Genomic DNA, 18,601 nt, shown 5'->3' with positions numbered 1-18,601 from the left:
AAACCATCTTTTCTTGCTAACTGTAAATGAGGGGGGCACCGTGTGCTAATTAAGCTGTTTGCTACAAGCAGAGCTCAGCTTCCCAAACTGCTGTGAGAGAGGTTAGCAAATGCGGGAGGCCAGGCTCCGCTGTGGATGTACCGGCGGGGGGAAGCCAGAGGCTCTTGATATTTTTTTTTTCCCTTTTACAAAGCTTTTGGCGGGTGGGGGGAATTGGTTTAACGAGATCAGAGACAGAAGAAAGAGCCAGGGAGGGAGCAGAGGGTCGCGGTGGGGCAGGACCCACCGCGACGGAGCCGGTGCCCCGGGTGTGCAGGCACAGCTCCTCCCGGGGATGCTCAGCCCCCTCCCAAACCCCGTAACCTGCCTTCCCCGGGGAAGCGTTTGAAAAATTTCCTTTGATTCTCACACCCTGCATAAAACAGGAGGCTAATCCGAGAGTAAACATCTCCTTTAACCCCAGCCGGGCGGAGGAGGTTTGGAGCTGCCTGCAGCTCCGGGCAGGACCCCGGGGAGGGAGCGGGGCGGGGGGGGTGGTGGAAGGCAGGGCTGCCCGCCCGGCTGGCGGAGAGTCCCCGCAGCAGATAGGCACCGCGCCAGCGCTGCTCACCGCCCCTCTCCGCGGGCAGGCGAGCCCGGCAGACCGGCTGCGATGCTGCCAGGAGCCGGCTGGCCTGCCCGCAGCTCTGCCTGTTGATATGGGCAGCCACGGAGGTGGGGCTGAGCTCCTTCCCCTCCCTCCCGTTCAGCATCCCGGGGTACGGGAGAAGGAAGATTCGGGGTAGCGAGTAACGGGACCGGCTTCGACCCTCGCCGGGACGAGATGGGGAGGAAGCTGGACCTCTCCAAGCTAACCGATGAAGAGGCCAAGCACGTTTGGGAAGTCGTTCAACGGGATTTTGACCTGCGAAAGAAAGAGGAGGAGCGGTTGGAGTGAGTATCTGCTCGGTGGTCCGTGATGATCCCCGTACGTCCCGCTGCACGTGGGATGGGGGAGGAAAGCGACGCGTCGAGGAGGAACAGCCAGCACCTGGCTGTTAAAAAAATCAAACCCCGGTGGTTAATAGATTACGTTATCAGCGGTGAGGTGATGCGTTCAGGCCGCAAAGGTGCAACCTGGCGGTGATGCAGGTCGGTGTCGCTACGGCGGTTTATGGCCCCCGCTCAAGAAATGCCTTTGTGGGGCTTGACGCTGGCGTGGCTCTTAGGTGAGACCTTACCTTGGAGCATGGAAGGCATCTGGCTCCCGTGCTTTTGTTTTGTGTGAAGGCTCTCATGTGTTTAGGACAGGGGGGGTATTCAGTGGGTCCTGGGAGTCCACAGACTCCTGAGGTATCCAGAAAAAATAACTGAGAGGAGTAGTAAACCTATTGTAATTGCCTTAAATATGCTATACGTGGAGCCGTGATGTCCTGGGAAAGTTTTAGAGGGCCGCGGATTGGGAACAGATTGAAAAATCACTGGAGCAGCGAATGGACGTGCCTTCTAAGTTCTTATAAACAGTGCATGTGACAAAAGTGCTGTTTAAAAAATGCTCAGTCCCATTAGATTAAATTCTGAGAAAAATTGTGGGGGTTTAGACCTTATTAATTAACTACGTCGGGCGTTGAACTAAATAATTTCTTAACTTTATTAAGAATAACTGCAGCTGCAGCGTCCCTGTTCGGGGTCTGGCCAAGTTCTCGTTTTTATCCCAGTGGGATGACCCACGCTCCCAAGGTCAGGTCTAGGCAGTGCTATACCCCCCCCCCCCCCAAGCCCTCCTGCCCTCCTAGCTCTGAATTTTGTGAGCCAGGACCAGTGCCCATGGCACGACAATGCTCCAGAGACCGGGACCTCATTGGTTTCTCTATCAGATCCAAAGGGAAAGGTGAGGTGTGAGAGTCATCCTCCTTCCTTCTTCGTTTTGGATATCTGCATCTGAGCTGTGGAAACATCCCCCAAAAGCTTGCAGTCCATGCAAGGCTGTGTGGGAGCCTCTCCATTTACACCATTAGCCCGGAGAAGCTCTCAGCCACATATTTTTGAACTTCCTGATTTTTCTTTTTTTTTTTTTTTTTTTTGCCTAAGAAAACCCAGCCTGTGTGGGAGGCAGAGATAATTCAGTATCATCAGCAGCCTTCTTCTGTCGGTAGCTCTGAAGTGCAGGACACAGATCAGACAAGGGTGTTTAAAAAAATTATCACCCTGGAAAGGGTGAATGTCTCCCTTGTGATGGATCTGAGCTCTGCCCGGAGGAAGGAGGTGGGGACCCAGATCGTTGTGCCCTGCAGCAAAGTGGGCGAGGTGAATTCCTTACCTACATGACCTCGGTGCCAGACTGGCTTATCTGGGTCCCCTCTGATGCCCAGGGGGCTCCCAAATTGAGTGCCATGGTATGGGAGGTGCTAGAGGGTGTGCAAGATAGTGGGGAAGGTCTCAGGATGCTTCTGCCCAGCTGCTGAGGGAGCAGCAGTCCCTCTGTCCCAGCAGGCAAGGCTTTTCTTTTTAATTTTGTCATTTAATCCTGCCCCACGGAGGGCTGGCGTTAACCCCGTGGTGCCTGGCACTGCCTGGGTCTCTAGGGTAGAGCACGTTACCTGGTCGGAGGCTTGGGTGCCTCCTCTCTCTGCAGGCTCAGCCTCAGCTACGGCCATCCATCAGATATTTCTGTAATATCTTTGCCACCAGTCTGGCAAAGTCTGCCACGCTCCTGCATGCCGGACGCGGAGCTACGTGGGGTTTTTTTCTGCCCGTAACAAGCTGGGACAAGATGTGAGGTTATGGGGGACCCTGCAACCAGCCCCCCTGTGCTCTGACCATCCTCATCTGCTTTTCTATTCACCGGGCTTGTCTCAACCTGCAAGCCTTGAAGAAATGTTCCCCCCTGCCTCAGCTTGCTCTTTTTCTTCCCTTTCTGCTACTTTTCTGCGTTTTGTTTTTGGCAGAAGCTATTCACCGACAGCGGACAAAGGCTTCAGCTGGCCAGAAACTGCACAACCACGCGAGGGTAACGCTCTGCCCGAGAAATTAAATAATGGCCACTTTGTGGAGGGGCTCTCCCTCCCTCCTTCCATAAACCTCCCTGCCAGGAACCCCTTGTTTTTGGGATGGCTCCCCACATCTCTCCTGTAGCTCGGCTGGACCAACCCCGCTGCAGTTTGGCATCCCACCGCCGCTGATTTATTCTGCCGTGAGCAGAGCGGGGAAAGGGCTGGCTTGTGCTCCTGCCAGCGAGAGAGGAGGCTAGAGGCGTGCGGTTCCTGCGGGTTTTAAACTGGTTTCACCGAGACTTGTCCTTCCTCCAGCAGGTCTCATGGGCAAGGGAGGGGAGGTGAAGGGATCCAACCGGTCTCTGGGAACCAGAAAAAGCAGTCCAGCGAAAGATGGGATCCTGCTGGAAACAGCCTGGGCATGGGGTGGAAAAGGAGCACTGAGCCCAAGCCAAGGGTTTGCTATTTGGGGGTTTGTTTTCAGTAGACACGTATAAATTTACTGCTGGACATTTGCACTAGGTCATGTGAAACACTGCTAGGATGGTGAAAAGCTGCATGTAAAAACTAGGTGCCCAGTTCAGTCTTTATACTGATTTTTACGTGTCCCAGATCCTCGGTTAACGCAAGCTGGTGTCTCTCCAGCGTAACAAAGAACGCAGCCTGGCGTGCTGGCAGCGAGCTGGCGATAAGTCTCCCCCGGAAAAAAAACGAGAGCTGATCCCTAATGTGCAAACTGATTTGGTTAAACAGAGATTAGCTTGATTTACGTTCACCTCCTTCCCACCGCCAGCCACATATCTCTGCTCCCGTGGACGTCCCGGCACCGCGCTGCCACGCCAGCGAGGCTCTGCTGCGGTCACCCCGGCGTCAGCCCGTCTCCCCGCCGGCTGGGGAGCACCGGGAGCATCACCAGAAGCTTTGTGGTCCATGCTGTGCTCCTGAAGCAGCCTCCAGACCTGATTACCGGAGGTTTTTGGCCCAGGCTGACTTCTGCTCTGGAAAAGGCAGCTTCCTAACCCTGCCTAGACAGAAAACAACCTTCCCTACAAGTCAAACATTGCCTCTCAGCCATAGCCCCAAAGACAAACATATCTGAGGTAGTGCGTGGCACGGGGAACAAACAGAAAGCCTTTGGGTAGTGCAGCAGCCACCCCGTCCCGGCTCGGCAGGCGTTTTAGCTGGCCCTGGGTGTCAGTGGGGGTTCAGCCCCGCACAAACACCTCCTTGCGCGGGGGCCCGCTCTAACAGCCAGCCCTGCGTAGCGGGGGAACCCTGTAGCCATGATGCTCCCAGGAGAAGGTGCTCTTGGAAAGCACTTGTGTTGGCTGGGCTTTCATGGGACTGTCCTGAGCATCTTCTCCATCTGCTGTCCTCTGAACAGCCAGGACCCCGTTGCACATCACTTCTGCCCTTAATAAAAATCTCACTGAATTTAGCACTGAAGGACTAATCAAAACCCCTTTTAATCCTTTTTAATCTCAAATTGTGCTCTTTTTTTTTTTTTTTTTTTTTTTTAAACTGAGAATTCCAGAAAGCTTTTACTTCACAGCTGGACTTCAGGCTCAAAGGTTGGGTTGGGATGCAGCCAGAGACTTCAAGAAGAGCTGCTCTCCTGAGGTTCCTGGGATTTATGATCAATATCCTGTGAAGCAGACGGGATAGGTTTTGGCACAACCAAATCTAATCTTAAATTTAACAGCAGCAGATCCTAATGTACAGCAACCTGCCCTGAATCTGGAGCCCGCTTGTTTGTTCAGCTTATTTAACTCGTGATTATGTTATTTATTAGATTTGCCCTACAGCCGTTTCCACAAGCTGTGGGACTCAGGATGTTCCCTAGAAAATCGTTCCTGAAATGATGGAAGCATGATGGGGTTTGCCACATGAGAGTTTGCAGTGAAATGCTAAAAAAAAAAAAAAAAAATAAATAAATTTCATGTGTTTTGGTATATTTTCTGCAGGGAGCTGAAATGCAAGATCGACCAGGAGAGCAGCAAGAGAGAGTTCCTGACGAATCAGTCCCACCTCAACGACACCCACTGCGTCCACTGCCTCCAGCCCTTCAAGTTCCTGCTGAACAGCAAGCGGCAATGCCTGGACTGCCGCTTCTACACCTGCAAGAACTGCAGCCGCTACAACAAGAAGGAGCAAGGCTGGGTCTGCGATCCCTGCCGCCTCTCCAGGTACCGCTCCTGCGACGGAGGGCGAGGGGCGAGGCGAGCCCCGGTGCTGAGGCTCAAGAAGAGTCGCCCAAACTCAGCATCCCTCGATGCTGGTTAGAAAACAGGCTGTGTTTTGGTTAAGACACGTTTTCTGGGTGAGGGTCTGGTCACCAAGAGCGTGGCTGGGCTGTGCTCACCCGTACGCGCGTCCTCTCTTTGGACAGGATCGTGAAGATCGGCTCCCTGGAGTGGTACTACGAACACGTGCGATCCCGCTTCAAGAGGTTTGGAAGTGCCAAAGTGCTGCAGTCCCTCTACGGCAGGCTGCAGCCACGGCAGGGCGCGAACTCCGCGTTTCTAGGTGAGGAGCAGCACCGGGGTTTCTCCTGCCCGGCTGCGTGCGGGGGGCTGAGCGGGCGTCGGGATGCACCCAGTGAGGAACGTCAGCCTTGACGTCGCTCCGAGCGCTGTGTGGTTTCGGGGCCGCGCACGACATTTTGGGGAGGAAGCAGAGGTTCGGAGTGGTGCGTTCGTACTATGAGCACCAGAGCAGATGTTCTTGGTGGATCTTATTTCCCCCCCCCCTCTGTTAAGGTTTAAGGTTTTACCAGAGAATTGAGAATATCTTGCGCTTAGTTTTAAACGTCTCCTGTCCTGCAGTTTGTAAGTACGTAAGAGCCGCAGCTCTGTTTTTTCTTTCCTCTAGCTCTTTTCATCACAGGGGAGAGCTTGTAAAATTAACCCAAGTTTAACCTGCGGGTCCAAAGCATCCAGCTGGCTGGGTAAAGCCAGCACTCATTTTTTCCCACCATCTAACGATTTTTACAGCCAATCTGATGATGCTCCGGCACTGACAAAACCGTATCAAATTTAGTGAGTTACCTGTCACCATAGCTATGTTTTTCAGAGCTTTATGGATCTTTATTATTTCTGGGATTGGTCTGAAGGTGTATAAACACATGCTGAAAGCTGTCGTTATTTATTTACCGAGTAGCTGCTAGTTGCCCTTCACGCAGCTCCTGCGCTGCTTTGCCTATTGCCTTTGAAAACCAACGTGGATTTTATTCCCGTCTTGAGGAGCCACAGAAAAGTTTGCGCATATACCACAGACATAATCTGATTCAACTGATCTTCTATCCAGACCGCTCGTGGCAGAAACATCAGAAACAGCCTGGAGGGTAGTGGCACTCAATGTAAAATTAACGGACTGATGATTTACGCAGCGCTCAGTCTGAAAGTGCGTCAGACCACACGAAAAGGACAATCCCAGAGAAAACCAAACCAAGCGTGAGGACAGCAGCGCTTTAGGCTTCTTTACGTTGAGATTCTGATGTCTTTCTCAAAAGGAGATGATTTTGTTGGTATTACTTCATCAAGTGAATTGGCTTGACCCTTGAGCAAGCAAGCATCTCCTCCTGGGACGTATGTCTGGTTGCAGGAGGTACGTACAGCAGAAGGACCACGGCATTTCGCGTGGCGTCTGCTGTCGGCTGTGCCTTCTTCCCCTGCTGCTGCACTCCCAGGCGTGTTGCATCAGGGCCATGGAAGTGGTGGCAAGAAGCTCTCTTGACTTTTAAAAGTCAAGTCCTGTCTCTAAGCGCCTGTTTTGTTCTCTCTAAAGAGCCTTTTTGATGATTGTGCCTTGTGATGGCTAGAGAATGAGAACTCCAGTTAACCGTAGCTCTGAGGCTTGTTCTCTGCCAGGTACCTGGAGAAAATGTGTTTATTTTTTTCCCACCATTTTTCTTTTCATTTAGGTCTTCACGACAGAGTTTACAGCCTGCCAGACATTAACAGTAAGTGAAAAAAGAGAATTGCAGCATGTGGCTTGCAGTTCACCAGAGGTTTCCAATGCCTTTTTCTCTTCACACCCTCTGGTTATGGGCACTCCAGCACAGTTTGGGGTGGCTGGACCAGGGAGGACATCTCCCCACTGGATGTGGACTGTAGTGCTCGTCTCTTGCACTGTGGTACGCCTCGGGTCTCCAAGGGTAGACTGGGATACAACAGGGCTTTTAGTCACATGCCAGACTTTGAAGCTTGTGAGTACCCATCGGCTCGGTGAACCTACGTCATACTCTTAAAGCTGGCCGTATTCGTAAGGAGCCCACTGAATTTGGGACTTCAGGTTGTGTTCCTTAGGAGCAGGACGCATTCACCGCCCCTTGCCATTTGATATAGGAAAGAGCATTTTGCCACCTTGACTTTGGACTCGGTCTGGCATTTGTACTGTTCCCAACGTACTGCTGGGCTTGGCAGGGACCTGGCTGCAGACATGGGGACCCAGAAAGGAACGTGTCACTGCGAGACAGAGGAGCTGACTGATGGGAACCAGGAACCACGCTGGGCTGAGCTGTGGTGCTTTTAAACACTGGAGTCACCCGGGTGGACCTCAGGGTGCTCTCTGAGGTGCAGGTGCCCTGCGATGGTGCACAGCTGGAAGGGGAAGCAACGAGAGGCCAGATCACAAGATCTTTTGCAAGATTGAGTGCGAAGAGTGGTATCTGCAGTGCTACCCGGGAACGGCACGCACCCCAAAGAGCTTCTATCCTACAGACCTTAGGCTGTAGCTCACTACGTGCCAGCTGCAGCACTGGGGCTACCATAAGATGTTCCTCTCCCTTGTACTAGGGTTACTTTAAGATGTTCCTGTCCCTTTCCCATCCTTTGTCCCCTTCCCTTGTGCAACCTACTGGCCATGACGTAGTATGCAAAAAAATTCAAAAAGAAAAAAAAAAAAATGGGATGTATTTCTAATCTGGGCTTTTTCACCCCATATAAGAAGCATGACCTCACCTACAGATGCATTGGTGTGACCACCACAGTAGGGACTCACCACCCCCAGGAGCGGGGTGCAGGAGCTGCCCATACACAGCGTGCCGTTGTCTCCCGTCCAGGTGAATGCCAGCTCCTCACCAGCGGTGGCATTGGGGACGACAGCGATGATGAAGACGATGTACTTCGTGGAGCTGAAGCAGAGTGCTACAGCAGAGTAAGGTTTTGTTCTGGGTCACCTCCTGTCTCTCTCTGTGCCCTCAGCTGCTGCTGGGCTGCCTCGGGTGGTGGTGGCAGTGGTGGTGATGGTGGTGGCTCTCTGTGCCACGTTCAAAACGGGGCCTTTCACTCTGTTTTCCTTCTCCGAGATGAACCCCTCTCCTAGTTTGCATAAAAACAACCAAGTCAGTAAAATCACAAATACTTGTCCTCTAGGAAAAAAAACCTCACTCTTGACACTCAGGAAGTGCCTAATTACTATAAAAGTCCCAGTTCCTACCCGTATAATGAGAACCCACCTGGTTTTTTACTAGAAGAGACACCTGGTAGAGTAGCAAAGCACAGCTGGCTTCATGATCGAGTTGTCTCCTGGTTTTTTCTGGGACCATGTGTATGGATTGAAATGCAGATTAAGAAGCCTGATGGGAAGTGTATTTATCCCTGCAGCATGTCTGAAATCTGCTGGTGTGTTTGAAATGCTGGTATAGCTACATACACGCTGTTATATACGCACCATCTCAGCCTGCGGCTGTGGGTATGTGCTGTGTTGATACTTCATTTTTATCTGCTGCCGAAGTTTTAGAGGATTGTCCAAGCTGCTCCTGCCCCAAGGCAGCTGATGACCTCCCAAATATCTGGGGACATCTGCCCACAGCATCCTCTTTCTGAAGATACGGAGATGCTTCAGGACTTGAAAGCGTCTCCTGGACCTCTCTCTGAGCTGTAACCTGGCTCAGCTTTCCCGTAGTGCCTCTATAAACCAGGACAGAGCTTCTTACTGTCTGCTGGTGGCCACAGTCCTGATCCAGAGGCTGTGGAAATCAGGAACCCACTTTTCCTTGACTCCAGCACAAGCACACGCTGCCCTGTATACCTGTCTCCCTGCAAGCAGGACGACACCGGATCCAAATTTTCTCTGCAAAAAGCAGGAGCCTTGCTTTGGGCTGTGCAGACTCGGGCAAACGAAGGAGACAAGGGCTCTCCCTCCCCCTTTCTTCAAGGTCATCTGTGGTTTATGGTGAATTTTCCTTTCTTGCACTTCCTATGCTAAGATGCGCAAGACAAAGCGCCTGCTGTCTGTCCATCCCTTTGATTTTGAGCTGGACTCGGAGTACTCTGCTCAGTCTCGCCGCCAGTCTGTGCAGCTCTCTCCAGCGGCCAGCAGCCCGGACGCCTTCCAGGTACCGGGAGAGTGCCGGGGGGTGTGTGTGTGTGGGTGTGTGGTTTTCCTCTCTTCTTCCTCCTTTCTACCCCTGCTACCTCCTCCTTCAGCTGGTTTGAGGGGCGATGGTGCCCATCCTCGCTTCCCGTGCTATCTCCTCCCATTCCAAGTCCTTTGCCTCAGGCTGAGTCAGGAGTAGGACATCTGACTGAAGCGAGGATGAGTGGTACGACGAGGTAGCAAGAAGGTCTCTGTGGACAACAATTTTCTTGTGTTTGTCCCAAGGCGATGGGACACCCTAGTTTCCAGCGAGCTTTTGGAGGTGCAGTGCTCCAGGGATGAAATGAAAGCAGACTCCTCTCATCCCATCTTCTAATGATACTGTCATGCTTTAAACTCTGCTCCTGGGTAGAAGTAGGATGCACTGAGATGCGTAGCAAAGGCTTGAAAGAAATAATTCACACCGTTCCACGTAAACCGATAAGAATTTGGGGTAAACAAGTAGATTAATTCTTTATCTAAACCCATCCTCATGCAGCAGATTTCAACTTAAGTCTAGGGAGGACCGGACTCTGTTGAGATCATCCAAATTGGGTTTATTGGTTGCAGATTATTTGAGGGGCAGAAGGCGGCTATCGCTCGAAAAAGCGAAAGGGCAGGGTGATTGAAAAGACTAGAGCTTTTTGCAGCCTCGCTGAAGGGACTCTGCCCAGTTCTTGTAAAAACTAACAGTGCCCCCTGGTAGTGATGAGAAGTATTGCTCAGGGTCCGTCAGCGAGATAAATAAGGCTTTAAAATGGATTATCAGGTGTTGTAAAAAAGTCAGTCGATGCGTGTGTTGGAGGATAAAGCTAGGAGCTGTTGGCGAAGGTCGGGAGAGGCAGGGAGTCCTCCCAGGCGGCTGCTCAGCAGCAATCCGCATCTCTCAGCCCTTCCCAGATTTCCCCAACTCACCCGAAGATGCCTCACAGAAGGAGTCCAGGATCGCAGAGGCGGATCTGGTCTTCCACCACATCTTGCAGGAACAGGGATCGGGTGTGAGCCCTCCAGAGCAGCACTTCAGCACAGAGGTTCGGCTCACCGTCAATTCACGGAGAAGGAGCCTGGAAAGAAATGTAAAACCTGGTAGGTGTCTCTGGCCAGGCTTCTCTGGTACCTTGGGGAAAAGTGACTGCAAGAGTTGGAACCAAATGAAAATGTCTTTGATTTTTATTTTTTTTTATTTTTTTTTTTAACAACCACAAAGCCACCGAAAGGCTGCAGTGTCAAGACAAAATATCCATCTGCAAAAGTGATTTTTCTTTTTTTGGGGTGTTTTTTTTTTTTTTCATGAGAGAATCAGCTGAAATTATTTGGTTGTAATGGGCTGGTCTTGTCCCCAACAAACAAGCACCGGGGGTTGCTAAGTAGCACCCGGATCTGTGGTTTCATGAGCCTATAAAAACCCTGGCGAATGGTGGTGCAGAATTTGCCTTTTACTACTATTGTTTTTCCTGCTGCGAGAGCAGAGCCGGGAGGGTTGGGTACCGGCTTGCGCACATGCAGCTGTCAGATATACATATCCTGCTGGGTCTCCAACTGCTCGGTTGTGTTTTCAAGAGCTTGATTTTTCAGGGCACTAGGAAACACTGGATAAACCTTACTGTGGACTATTTAAATCCCTGCTCCCAGCCCCTCTGGAGTGACAGAGCAGCAGCCTCCCCCTGGCTTGCTAATTCCATTTTCTCTCATTGTTTTTGTCTCATTTGAAATTCTCCTCTAAAAAAGGAGAAATTCTGCTCTCTTAAATGCTCTATCCTAGACCAGTACCTCTCTAACCCGAGATAAACATCTTCCAGCACCTAAGCATGAAGGGCAGTGTCCAAACCTGTGCTCCAACAAAATCGGGAAGGCAATAGCAGTTTTTGGTGAGGGACCTGGCTGTTCGGGGCATGAGAAAGCAAGGATGATGCTCCTTGTGCCCACCGCTACCCCAGGACCGCTGTGTGGGACCCTGCATGGCCACAGCAGATGGAGCTGCAGCCTGGTCCAGCACAGCCATCCTTACCCTCGGTCTCTCTTGCAGAAGCATCTCCTGCCAAAGGATAGATCTGGAGAATCTAGGAGATTCACAGAAAGGTGTGATCTGGAGAAATGCCTCGCTATTTGCTTGTCTTAAGGATGGGGCCGATATCCAGGAAGGAACTCAAGGGTGTGAATTTCTTATAGCTTTGCGCTGAAGCCCTCTCTCTCCAAAGGCAGCCCCTGGAGCGAGCAGCCCCGGTCCTGGTATTCGGCAGATATGGACACCTCTGACGAGGACACGAAGGGAGCCCAGTTCCCTGCCTACCCACCCCATCACGCGAAACGCCGGAACAGAGCCTCCTCCCAGGAGAGCGCCAGCCACGCCGGGAATCAGGTACCAAACAGCTGTTGAACCTCTTGCGAGACCACGTCTGTGGCCAAGACTCTCTTGCCATGAACAGGGCTTGTTATCCGCGAGGTGCAGGATGGTTCGGAGGAGAAGAGAAGCCTTGGTGGCAAACCCAAGGTAGTCTCCCAGCCAGGATGCACAGGGGCAGTTTGGCGCTTCCCATGCGCGGGTCCAAGAGGGAGCAGAATGGATCCCAGACTCGAGATCCCTCTCTCCTCCTCTTCAGCTCAGGAACCAAAGAAGTTGGGAGCGTAGCCACTTTCCATTGCCAGAGCAATACAGCGAGCCCGTGGGATGACCTAGGAGCTGGCTCATCTTTGCATCATATCACGGTTGTGTGGCACCAGCAAGATGAATGCCCAGGCCGTGTCCTGCACTCCGTGTTGTGTGGGACCTGCCAAGGTGGCCATGAAATGAAGAGGGCTGAGACCTGGGAGGGTGTGTTTAAGGCTCCTTCATTCATTAAGGTGAGGGAGAATAGACTTTTCTCTGCACCATTAGGATGACACAGAAGTACTCTGGAGCTCTGTGCTCCCTCTCCCAGGCTCTCCTTCCAGCCCTCCCGCTTTTACACCCATGGCAAAGAGAAAATCAGGCACTGGCGCTTCCCTCTGCCCACGCTGCTGTCGCAGGAACGAGCCTGCCTTCATTGCCGTTAATTTTCCAGCCTGTCCTCATTAATCTGCGAGTTACCTATGGATTTCTGTGTCCCCAAAAAGACTTTCTTCAATTGAACGTGCTGGTGCTTTATGATCAGACGGAGGTTTGGAGAGGGATATTTAATAAGCATCAAAATCCTGCTTTTTCCTTTGCAGCGTGTAGTGTTCCTGCCCCGGTAGGACTGGGTCGGGACGACCTGTCACGTATCTCTGCTGAATGATGATAATGGGGGGAACAGCCTCGAGAAGGGTGTCAAAAAGGCTGTGAGCTTCTGTTTTAATTGCCAAGTGAGGACGTGCAGTTCCTGATGCCACCTTTGCAAATGGTGGGTGGTGAGAACGGTAAAGCATCCCTCAGACCTCTTGAGCAGCAGAATGCAGGGTGGTGTTTGGCCACAGATAGACGGGGAGAGCCAGATGCTGGGCTCCGCTCACAGCTGGCAATTTTGCACATCCTGGACCCCCCCTTTGAGTAATCGGTGGGGGGGGATCTGTGTAACCACAACCATCCCTTGGCACCACACTTCACGTGCCTCTGTAGGGAAACCTTTCCTTAGCCTTTTACTTCTCTTGGCCCATGTTTTAAGTAGTAAACGCCATTCCTATTTCAGTCAGCAGTAAATGGAAGAACCCTGGGCTGTGTGTCCTTAATGAGGCCACGGTACGTTAGGCGTGAAATGTGCACCGTGCTTTGCGGTGGGGAAATGGGGCCAAATTCCTACCAAGGCTTCAGATGACTTCCTCCATCAGCTGGGCAAGCTCTCACCTCAGGGCGGTCCGGCGTGCTTTGTGGTTTGCTCCTTCACACCAGTACGAAGGCTGCTGTGGAGCCTCATCACTCTAATGGTTACAAGGCACCTTCTCACTCCCAATTTAACCCCATTTGCTCTTATGCCAACATCATTCATTAGCTTAAATAGCTCTTCATCCTTCCTGCCCTTTTGTGCTGCTGATGTGTTTACAGCTAGCAACCGTCCTCCCGCCAAGCCTTCTCCTTGCCCAGCAGGAAGAGACCCGGCTGTGTGCTGGACCATTAACTTCAGAATGATGCACACGCGCGTTGCCGTTGGCCAAGGAGAGGCCAGGTAGAAGCCCAAAGAAGAGAGAAAGCAAGAACATCCAGGTTTCGGTGCTTACCGACTCTGGGGTATTGGCAGAGCTGGAAGAGGTTCAGGAGAGGCTGGTGTCCACCCTCTCATCCTGAGCCTGGAGGAGATGGAGGGGCTGAGGCTGGCAGGAGGGCAAAGGCAGGTCAGGAGGGATTTGGGACAGCGAGCAGCAGGCTGCATTCTCCTGAGCAGTGAAGCAGTGGCTCTTGAGCTGCTTACAGGCACTTCCAGGGGTACATCACAGCCATAGCCTGGCTTCAAAAGCGCTGTTTTCGTGGTAGACACCTTGTTGGCATCTGAAGGTTTCAAGAGGTGGAGAGCTCAGTTCTTTGCCCTGGGTCGCTTTGACCCCACAGATGAAAAAACCCCTCTTTCCTAAAACTGCCTTGGGTGTAAGTTCATCAAAATTTGTCTGATCTGAAAATCACTTTTGCTTTAATTGTGGAGGGGATACACTTTTCAGTACTGAACATAAGGAACTTAACTTTTCTAGTAACAAAAGCAGAGGCTGTTCCTTAGCCCTCTGACTCCAGGAGCTGAAGGTGCTAGAACAAAAATTAAAACGAAAGAAAAAAAACACTATTAAAAATGCTCTTGAACCTGATGAGACATGAAAAGAAGCCCTGAATTGGTAACTGTGCAGGTCTTTGCCTTTAGGTCTTTAGAAGCCAGGTAGGAACAGGACTAAGCCACAAGGAATAGCACCGATTTACCAAGTTTCTCCCCAAAAGCCACTCTGCTGTTCCTTAAGGGAGCTTAGTGGTCCTGAATTCCCAAAGTTTTGATGCCATCTGGCTCCTCTTCTTTACATAAAGCTTCCGTTAGAGGTCTTGGGTATTTGAGAGTCTGGAGGCAGCACCTCTGCTCGAGTAACCTGCCTTCCCTCCCCAGCAGCAAGTCATAGTTTTATGTCTTGCCCGATGTCCTGCTTATGCTCTGTGGTTTAAGTTGCTTTGCTTTAAATACGTTAACACAGAGCAGCGTTTGCCAGCCTTTGTCACGGGGAGAGCAGCACAGGGTGGTCCAGCCCCTGATGGGGATGCACCCTAATGAGGTGACCACTGTGCATTAAAACCAGCGTTGCTTGGGAAGGGTGAACGAAAGCAAGCCCTTCAGCTCCCTATCCTCGTAGCCCATCGACGGCAAACCGCGCGTTACGCTCCGACCTCTCCCAACCTCTGCGTTACGAAGGCGCGGTAGTGCCCGGGTCCTCGGTTCCTCACCATCTCTTCCTCTGAAGCTGATGGCTCATCGCAGACTTCTCATTATCACTGGGAGCGATGCAAGAGTCAGGCCTTAACAAGTACTGAGAAACCACTTAGAGACGGATTGGATTGCTTCCTGCCTGTGGGTTTAATGCTGCTTAAAGAGGCATTCAGTTTGGGACAGTAATTACAGCGCTCTGCTCTCCGCAGTGTCAGGGGTTTATATTCATCTTCCCTTAAGCAGATGCAATCTCTCCAAGCTGTTGTGAGGATCTAATTAATCGAACACTAGGAAGCACAAAAACTAAGTGAGAGGATGGAAATGTTATAAAAACAAAGCCAAGCCCTCGCATCTCTTTGTTTAGTGCATTTACTTACTGCATTTGCTGCTTGGTCCCCTTTGAATGGGAGGCAGCCACTCAGAACAGGAGTGATGTGGGAGGTCGTGTTTTATCTATATAAAACGGGCAATATTTCTCATCATTTGTGGTTTATTTGTTTGGATCAAAGGAGAAAGACTTTTTTTTTTTTTTTAAAAAAAAAGAAAGCAAAGCTTCGATTTCTAAAAGGAAAAAAAAGCCAAGCTTCCTTTCATGTTTTCAGTGATTTAACCACAAAAATTTGTCTTGGCTCTTGAGCATAGAAAGCGACTTCTCTTTGATTTTCAGGATTTTGTCTCTTCTCTCCATGCCTCTTTTTTTCAGTTGGATGAGTGAGGGAGAAAGGAGGGGCAAGCATCTTGGTAAATCAACGCGTGGAGAAGTCAGAAAATTTCAAAGTGTGTTGGGGAAAACTTTCAGGTTTAGTTTTTCTATCTGGAATTTTTCGTGGGAAATACATTCTTCCCTCTTCCTTTCCCGCGCTGTATTGGCAGGGGGGTGACAGGGTATTACCTGCTCGAAAAACACGTTAGTAGGAAGAGAAAACTGCCGTTGACTTGAATTTGGGGCAGCGTGCGAATGATGGCAAGATAGACGGCTTCGTTACAGCCTGGTGCTTCTGTCTGGGCAAGGGGCGCAACGGGGCCGGTGACGCGGTTTTACGTTCGATGCTTTGGTGGGAATTGTGGTGTGCTGGGTACTCGGCATCGCTTTGGGTTTTCCAGATTTGAGCAGAGGCCGTGTACCTCCTGGAGCTCGTCAGGGTACCCAGGGCTTTTTTTTAAAGGCGTTATTTTTTTTTTTAATGTCTTTTAACTCAGCCCACGGTGGTGGTGTCTTGCTGCTCTCTTTCTTCTGCTGGTTGCGCTGTTTTCTCGCTGTCCTGGAAGTGGCGGCTGGTCTGTTCTCCACTCCTTTTTTTCTCTCTCTCTCTCCTTTTCTCTAGATTCATGAGCTCAACAAACGCATGTCAGCAATTGAATCCATGCTGAACCGCTTGGAGGAGAAAATCCTGGTGCGCTCTGACGAGGTAACGGGGCACGGCAAGGCACTCTCTCTGCTGGTCCCTTCCCCTTGTCATCAGGGCGGGGGCTTCTCTGAAACGGACGGCATTGCAGGATAGACAAAACGGCTCAGGTTGTTTGGTTTTAATCCTCTGTTTTGGCTTTGGAGGCTCTTCTCTAGTTGCAGGTGGTGCAGTGCCTTAGAAAACGTTGCATGGCAGGACAGACACGGAAGCGAATTTAACCCGGTGGCATTTAGGCCCCCGTGCAAGGTAGTGCCTTTCTTGCGCCTTCTGCACGAGGAAAACTGGGTTTCAGGTTGATGCTCTCCGAAATGCCAATCTCGGGGAGTATCGTTAGGCAGGTGTCGGTACATCCGCAGAGCTGTGACGGCTCATTTGAAAATCATGCGAGAATCAATTAGTACGTATGGGGAAGTGACCTGGTCGTTGTGAACGTGAGATCTGAGTCCAGCAGGATTTCTGCATCTCTTCTGAGCTGCCCTTGTCTTGCCATGCCATCAAGCTTGGAAGAAAACAGCTAAATTAAGTTAAAGCTGGGCAGCAATGTGGAATCTGTGAATACTTAGGTCGCTTAACATTGATTTTGGGTTTCTAATTTTAGACTATGTACTCTTTCTTTGCGTGAACCGTCATCGCGAGCTTCTCTGGCGGCTGATGGCTCGGCAGAACGGACGGTGATAATTACAGAGAAGTCCCCTAGGCGTAGATGAAACAGTGCAGCATCTTCTTTTTTTTTTTTTTTTTCTAAAATCTGTGATGGGGATGGCCACGTTTGTAATCATTCAGTGCGCCTGTCAGTAAATCTGACCAAGGGAGTAGGAGATGTGCACGTTTGCAGGTTCCCGTGCTTTATTTCTGTGCCTAGGGTAGATCAGAGTAGAGGCAATGGGTCTAAACTGCTGCGGGACAGGCTGAGGTTAACTATTAAGCAAAGATTTCTAGCAGAAAGGATAGCAGAGCCCGGGAATAGGTTGCCTGGGAGAAAGATTGCCTGCTGCAGATGCCGTTGTTCGAGGTCGTTAAGAACAGCTTAGACAAAAACCCACCGGGTATGACACAGGTAATTGTATTCCCGTCTTAACGCAAAGGGCAGCAAGTTCAGTAACTTCTGGAGATCCCTTCCAATGCCTGGGAGTTTAATACGATTCTTCTCCAGGTACCACGAATTGCACCTAATAACAGGGCTGGGTGGAAATATGCCACCGATCCTAGAGGAAAATTTGCTGTGTCTTTTCTCATCGCAAATGAGAGTACCTAGAGGCTCCAAAAGCTACCTTGGGGAGTGATGGTTCGTGTGACCCCTTCCGTCAGCCTGGTGGAGCATGTCTTTGGGTCACTGTGATCTCTGCCCTCGGTTCCTAATGAAAACACGGTGATTTTTGGCCCCAAATCCCCCATGCAAACCTTTTTAAGGTGGGGGGAAAGGCAATTTTCCACAGGGAAAAACAAGCAAGTTCTGTGTGTGGGGAAAATGGGAATGGAGGTTCTTTAGATCAAGGGTTTGTACTCCTCAGCATGGAGCTGGGGTGCAGCTCGCTGGGCTGTGCTGCTTCCCTGGGTGGTTTGACCACCCCTTGTGAAAATGGGTAGGGAGACGGGGCTTAAAGTCCCCCTTGCAAAGTCCATCTGTGGTCACACTCCTCAAGCCGCTCTTCTGGCCAGCCTTGGTGAGTGTGTCTGGACCTGGGCATACCTCATTGTCCACCACAGGAGACTCTTACACAACTCCCTTCTTCTGCTCCTTCAGTCTCCGGCCCCAGAGTCCCAACCTGATCCCGATGCTGAGGAGGAGGAGCTGAAGAGGAAGCTGGAGGAGTTAGCCAGCAACATCAGCGACAAAGAAATCTCTTCTGAAGAAGAAAAGTGTGAAGAGAAGAGAGTGAAGAAACCAGAGATTAGTTCCTCCAGCGATGACATGGCCAGAGATGCTCGAAAGGTAATTTGTGTCCTCCCACCCATACCGCTCTGGGCTCCATCTGTGGTTCCTTCTGCTCTCAGTGGCTTATAGCTTACACCGTGGGAATGCATCTGGGAGCTTTTCTCAGGCACCTGCTACAGCTTGAAACGTCTCTTCCAGACCTGTCAGTGCTCCTGTGCTAGGCAAGGGTCTCCCAAAATCCCTGGTCCCACTTTCACTCTGCTAGGTCAGCATCTCCTGTACTTACAGCACTGCGCTGGCTCCTGTCCCCTACTCGGTGGTGGGTGATCCATGGGGACGTGGGTCAGGGAGAGGAGGAGGGATCGCAGAGTCTGTGCAGCCCTGTTCCCATCAACCCAGAGGGCCCCTCACCCCCACGTCCCACTGCAGCTCTGATTTATCCCCCTGCCTGCCGGCTGCATTTCGTAGAATCCCAGACTGGTTTGGGTTGGAAGGGACCTCAAAGCCCATCCAGTGCCACCCCTGCCATGGGCAGGGACACCTTCCACTAGCCCAGGTTGCCCAAAGCCCCATCCAACCTGGCCTTGAACACTGCCAGGGAGCCAGGGGCAGCCACAGCTTCTCTGGGCAACCTGG

The 18,601-nt window shown here is 51.3% G+C and overlaps 1 protein-coding gene across 5 annotated transcripts in view; it reads left to right on the top strand.

Annotated features, from left to right (window-relative positions):
• Positions 1-246: 246 nt before the first annotated feature.
• Positions 247-18,601, top strand: part of MLPH (melanophilin) — a 28,032-nt gene continuing 9,677 nt past the window's right edge. For 2 of the 5 annotated variants that reach the window (XM_054829528.1, XM_054829527.1), the window contains exons 1-10: positions 247-933; positions 4,937-5,158; positions 5,362-5,498; positions 6,895-6,933; positions 8,035-8,129; positions 9,184-9,312; positions 10,223-10,418; positions 11,531-11,691; positions 16,006-16,089; positions 17,834-18,022. In XM_054829528.1, the coding sequence (XP_054685503.1) occupies positions 824-933; positions 4,937-5,158; positions 5,362-5,498; positions 6,895-6,933; positions 8,035-8,129; positions 9,184-9,312; positions 10,223-10,418; positions 11,531-11,691; positions 16,006-16,089; positions 17,834-18,022 (1,362 nt within the window). In that variant the 5' untranslated portion in view covers positions 247-823. The remainder of the gene's footprint in view (positions 934-4,936; positions 5,159-5,361; positions 5,499-6,894; positions 6,934-8,034; positions 8,130-9,183; positions 9,313-10,222; positions 10,419-11,530; positions 11,692-16,005; positions 16,090-17,833; positions 18,023-18,601) is intronic. The other 3 variants (XM_054829531.1, XM_054829529.1, XM_054829532.1) reach the window with 3 other exon arrangements.

This window comes from Grus americana, chromosome 6 (genome assembly GCF_028858705.1).
Source record: "Grus americana isolate bGruAme1 chromosome 6, bGruAme1.mat, whole genome shotgun sequence".
Classification (NCBI taxonomy): Eukaryota; Metazoa; Chordata; class Aves; order Gruiformes; family Gruidae; genus Grus; species Grus americana.
This window is presented reverse-complemented; position numbering and strand designations above follow the sequence as displayed.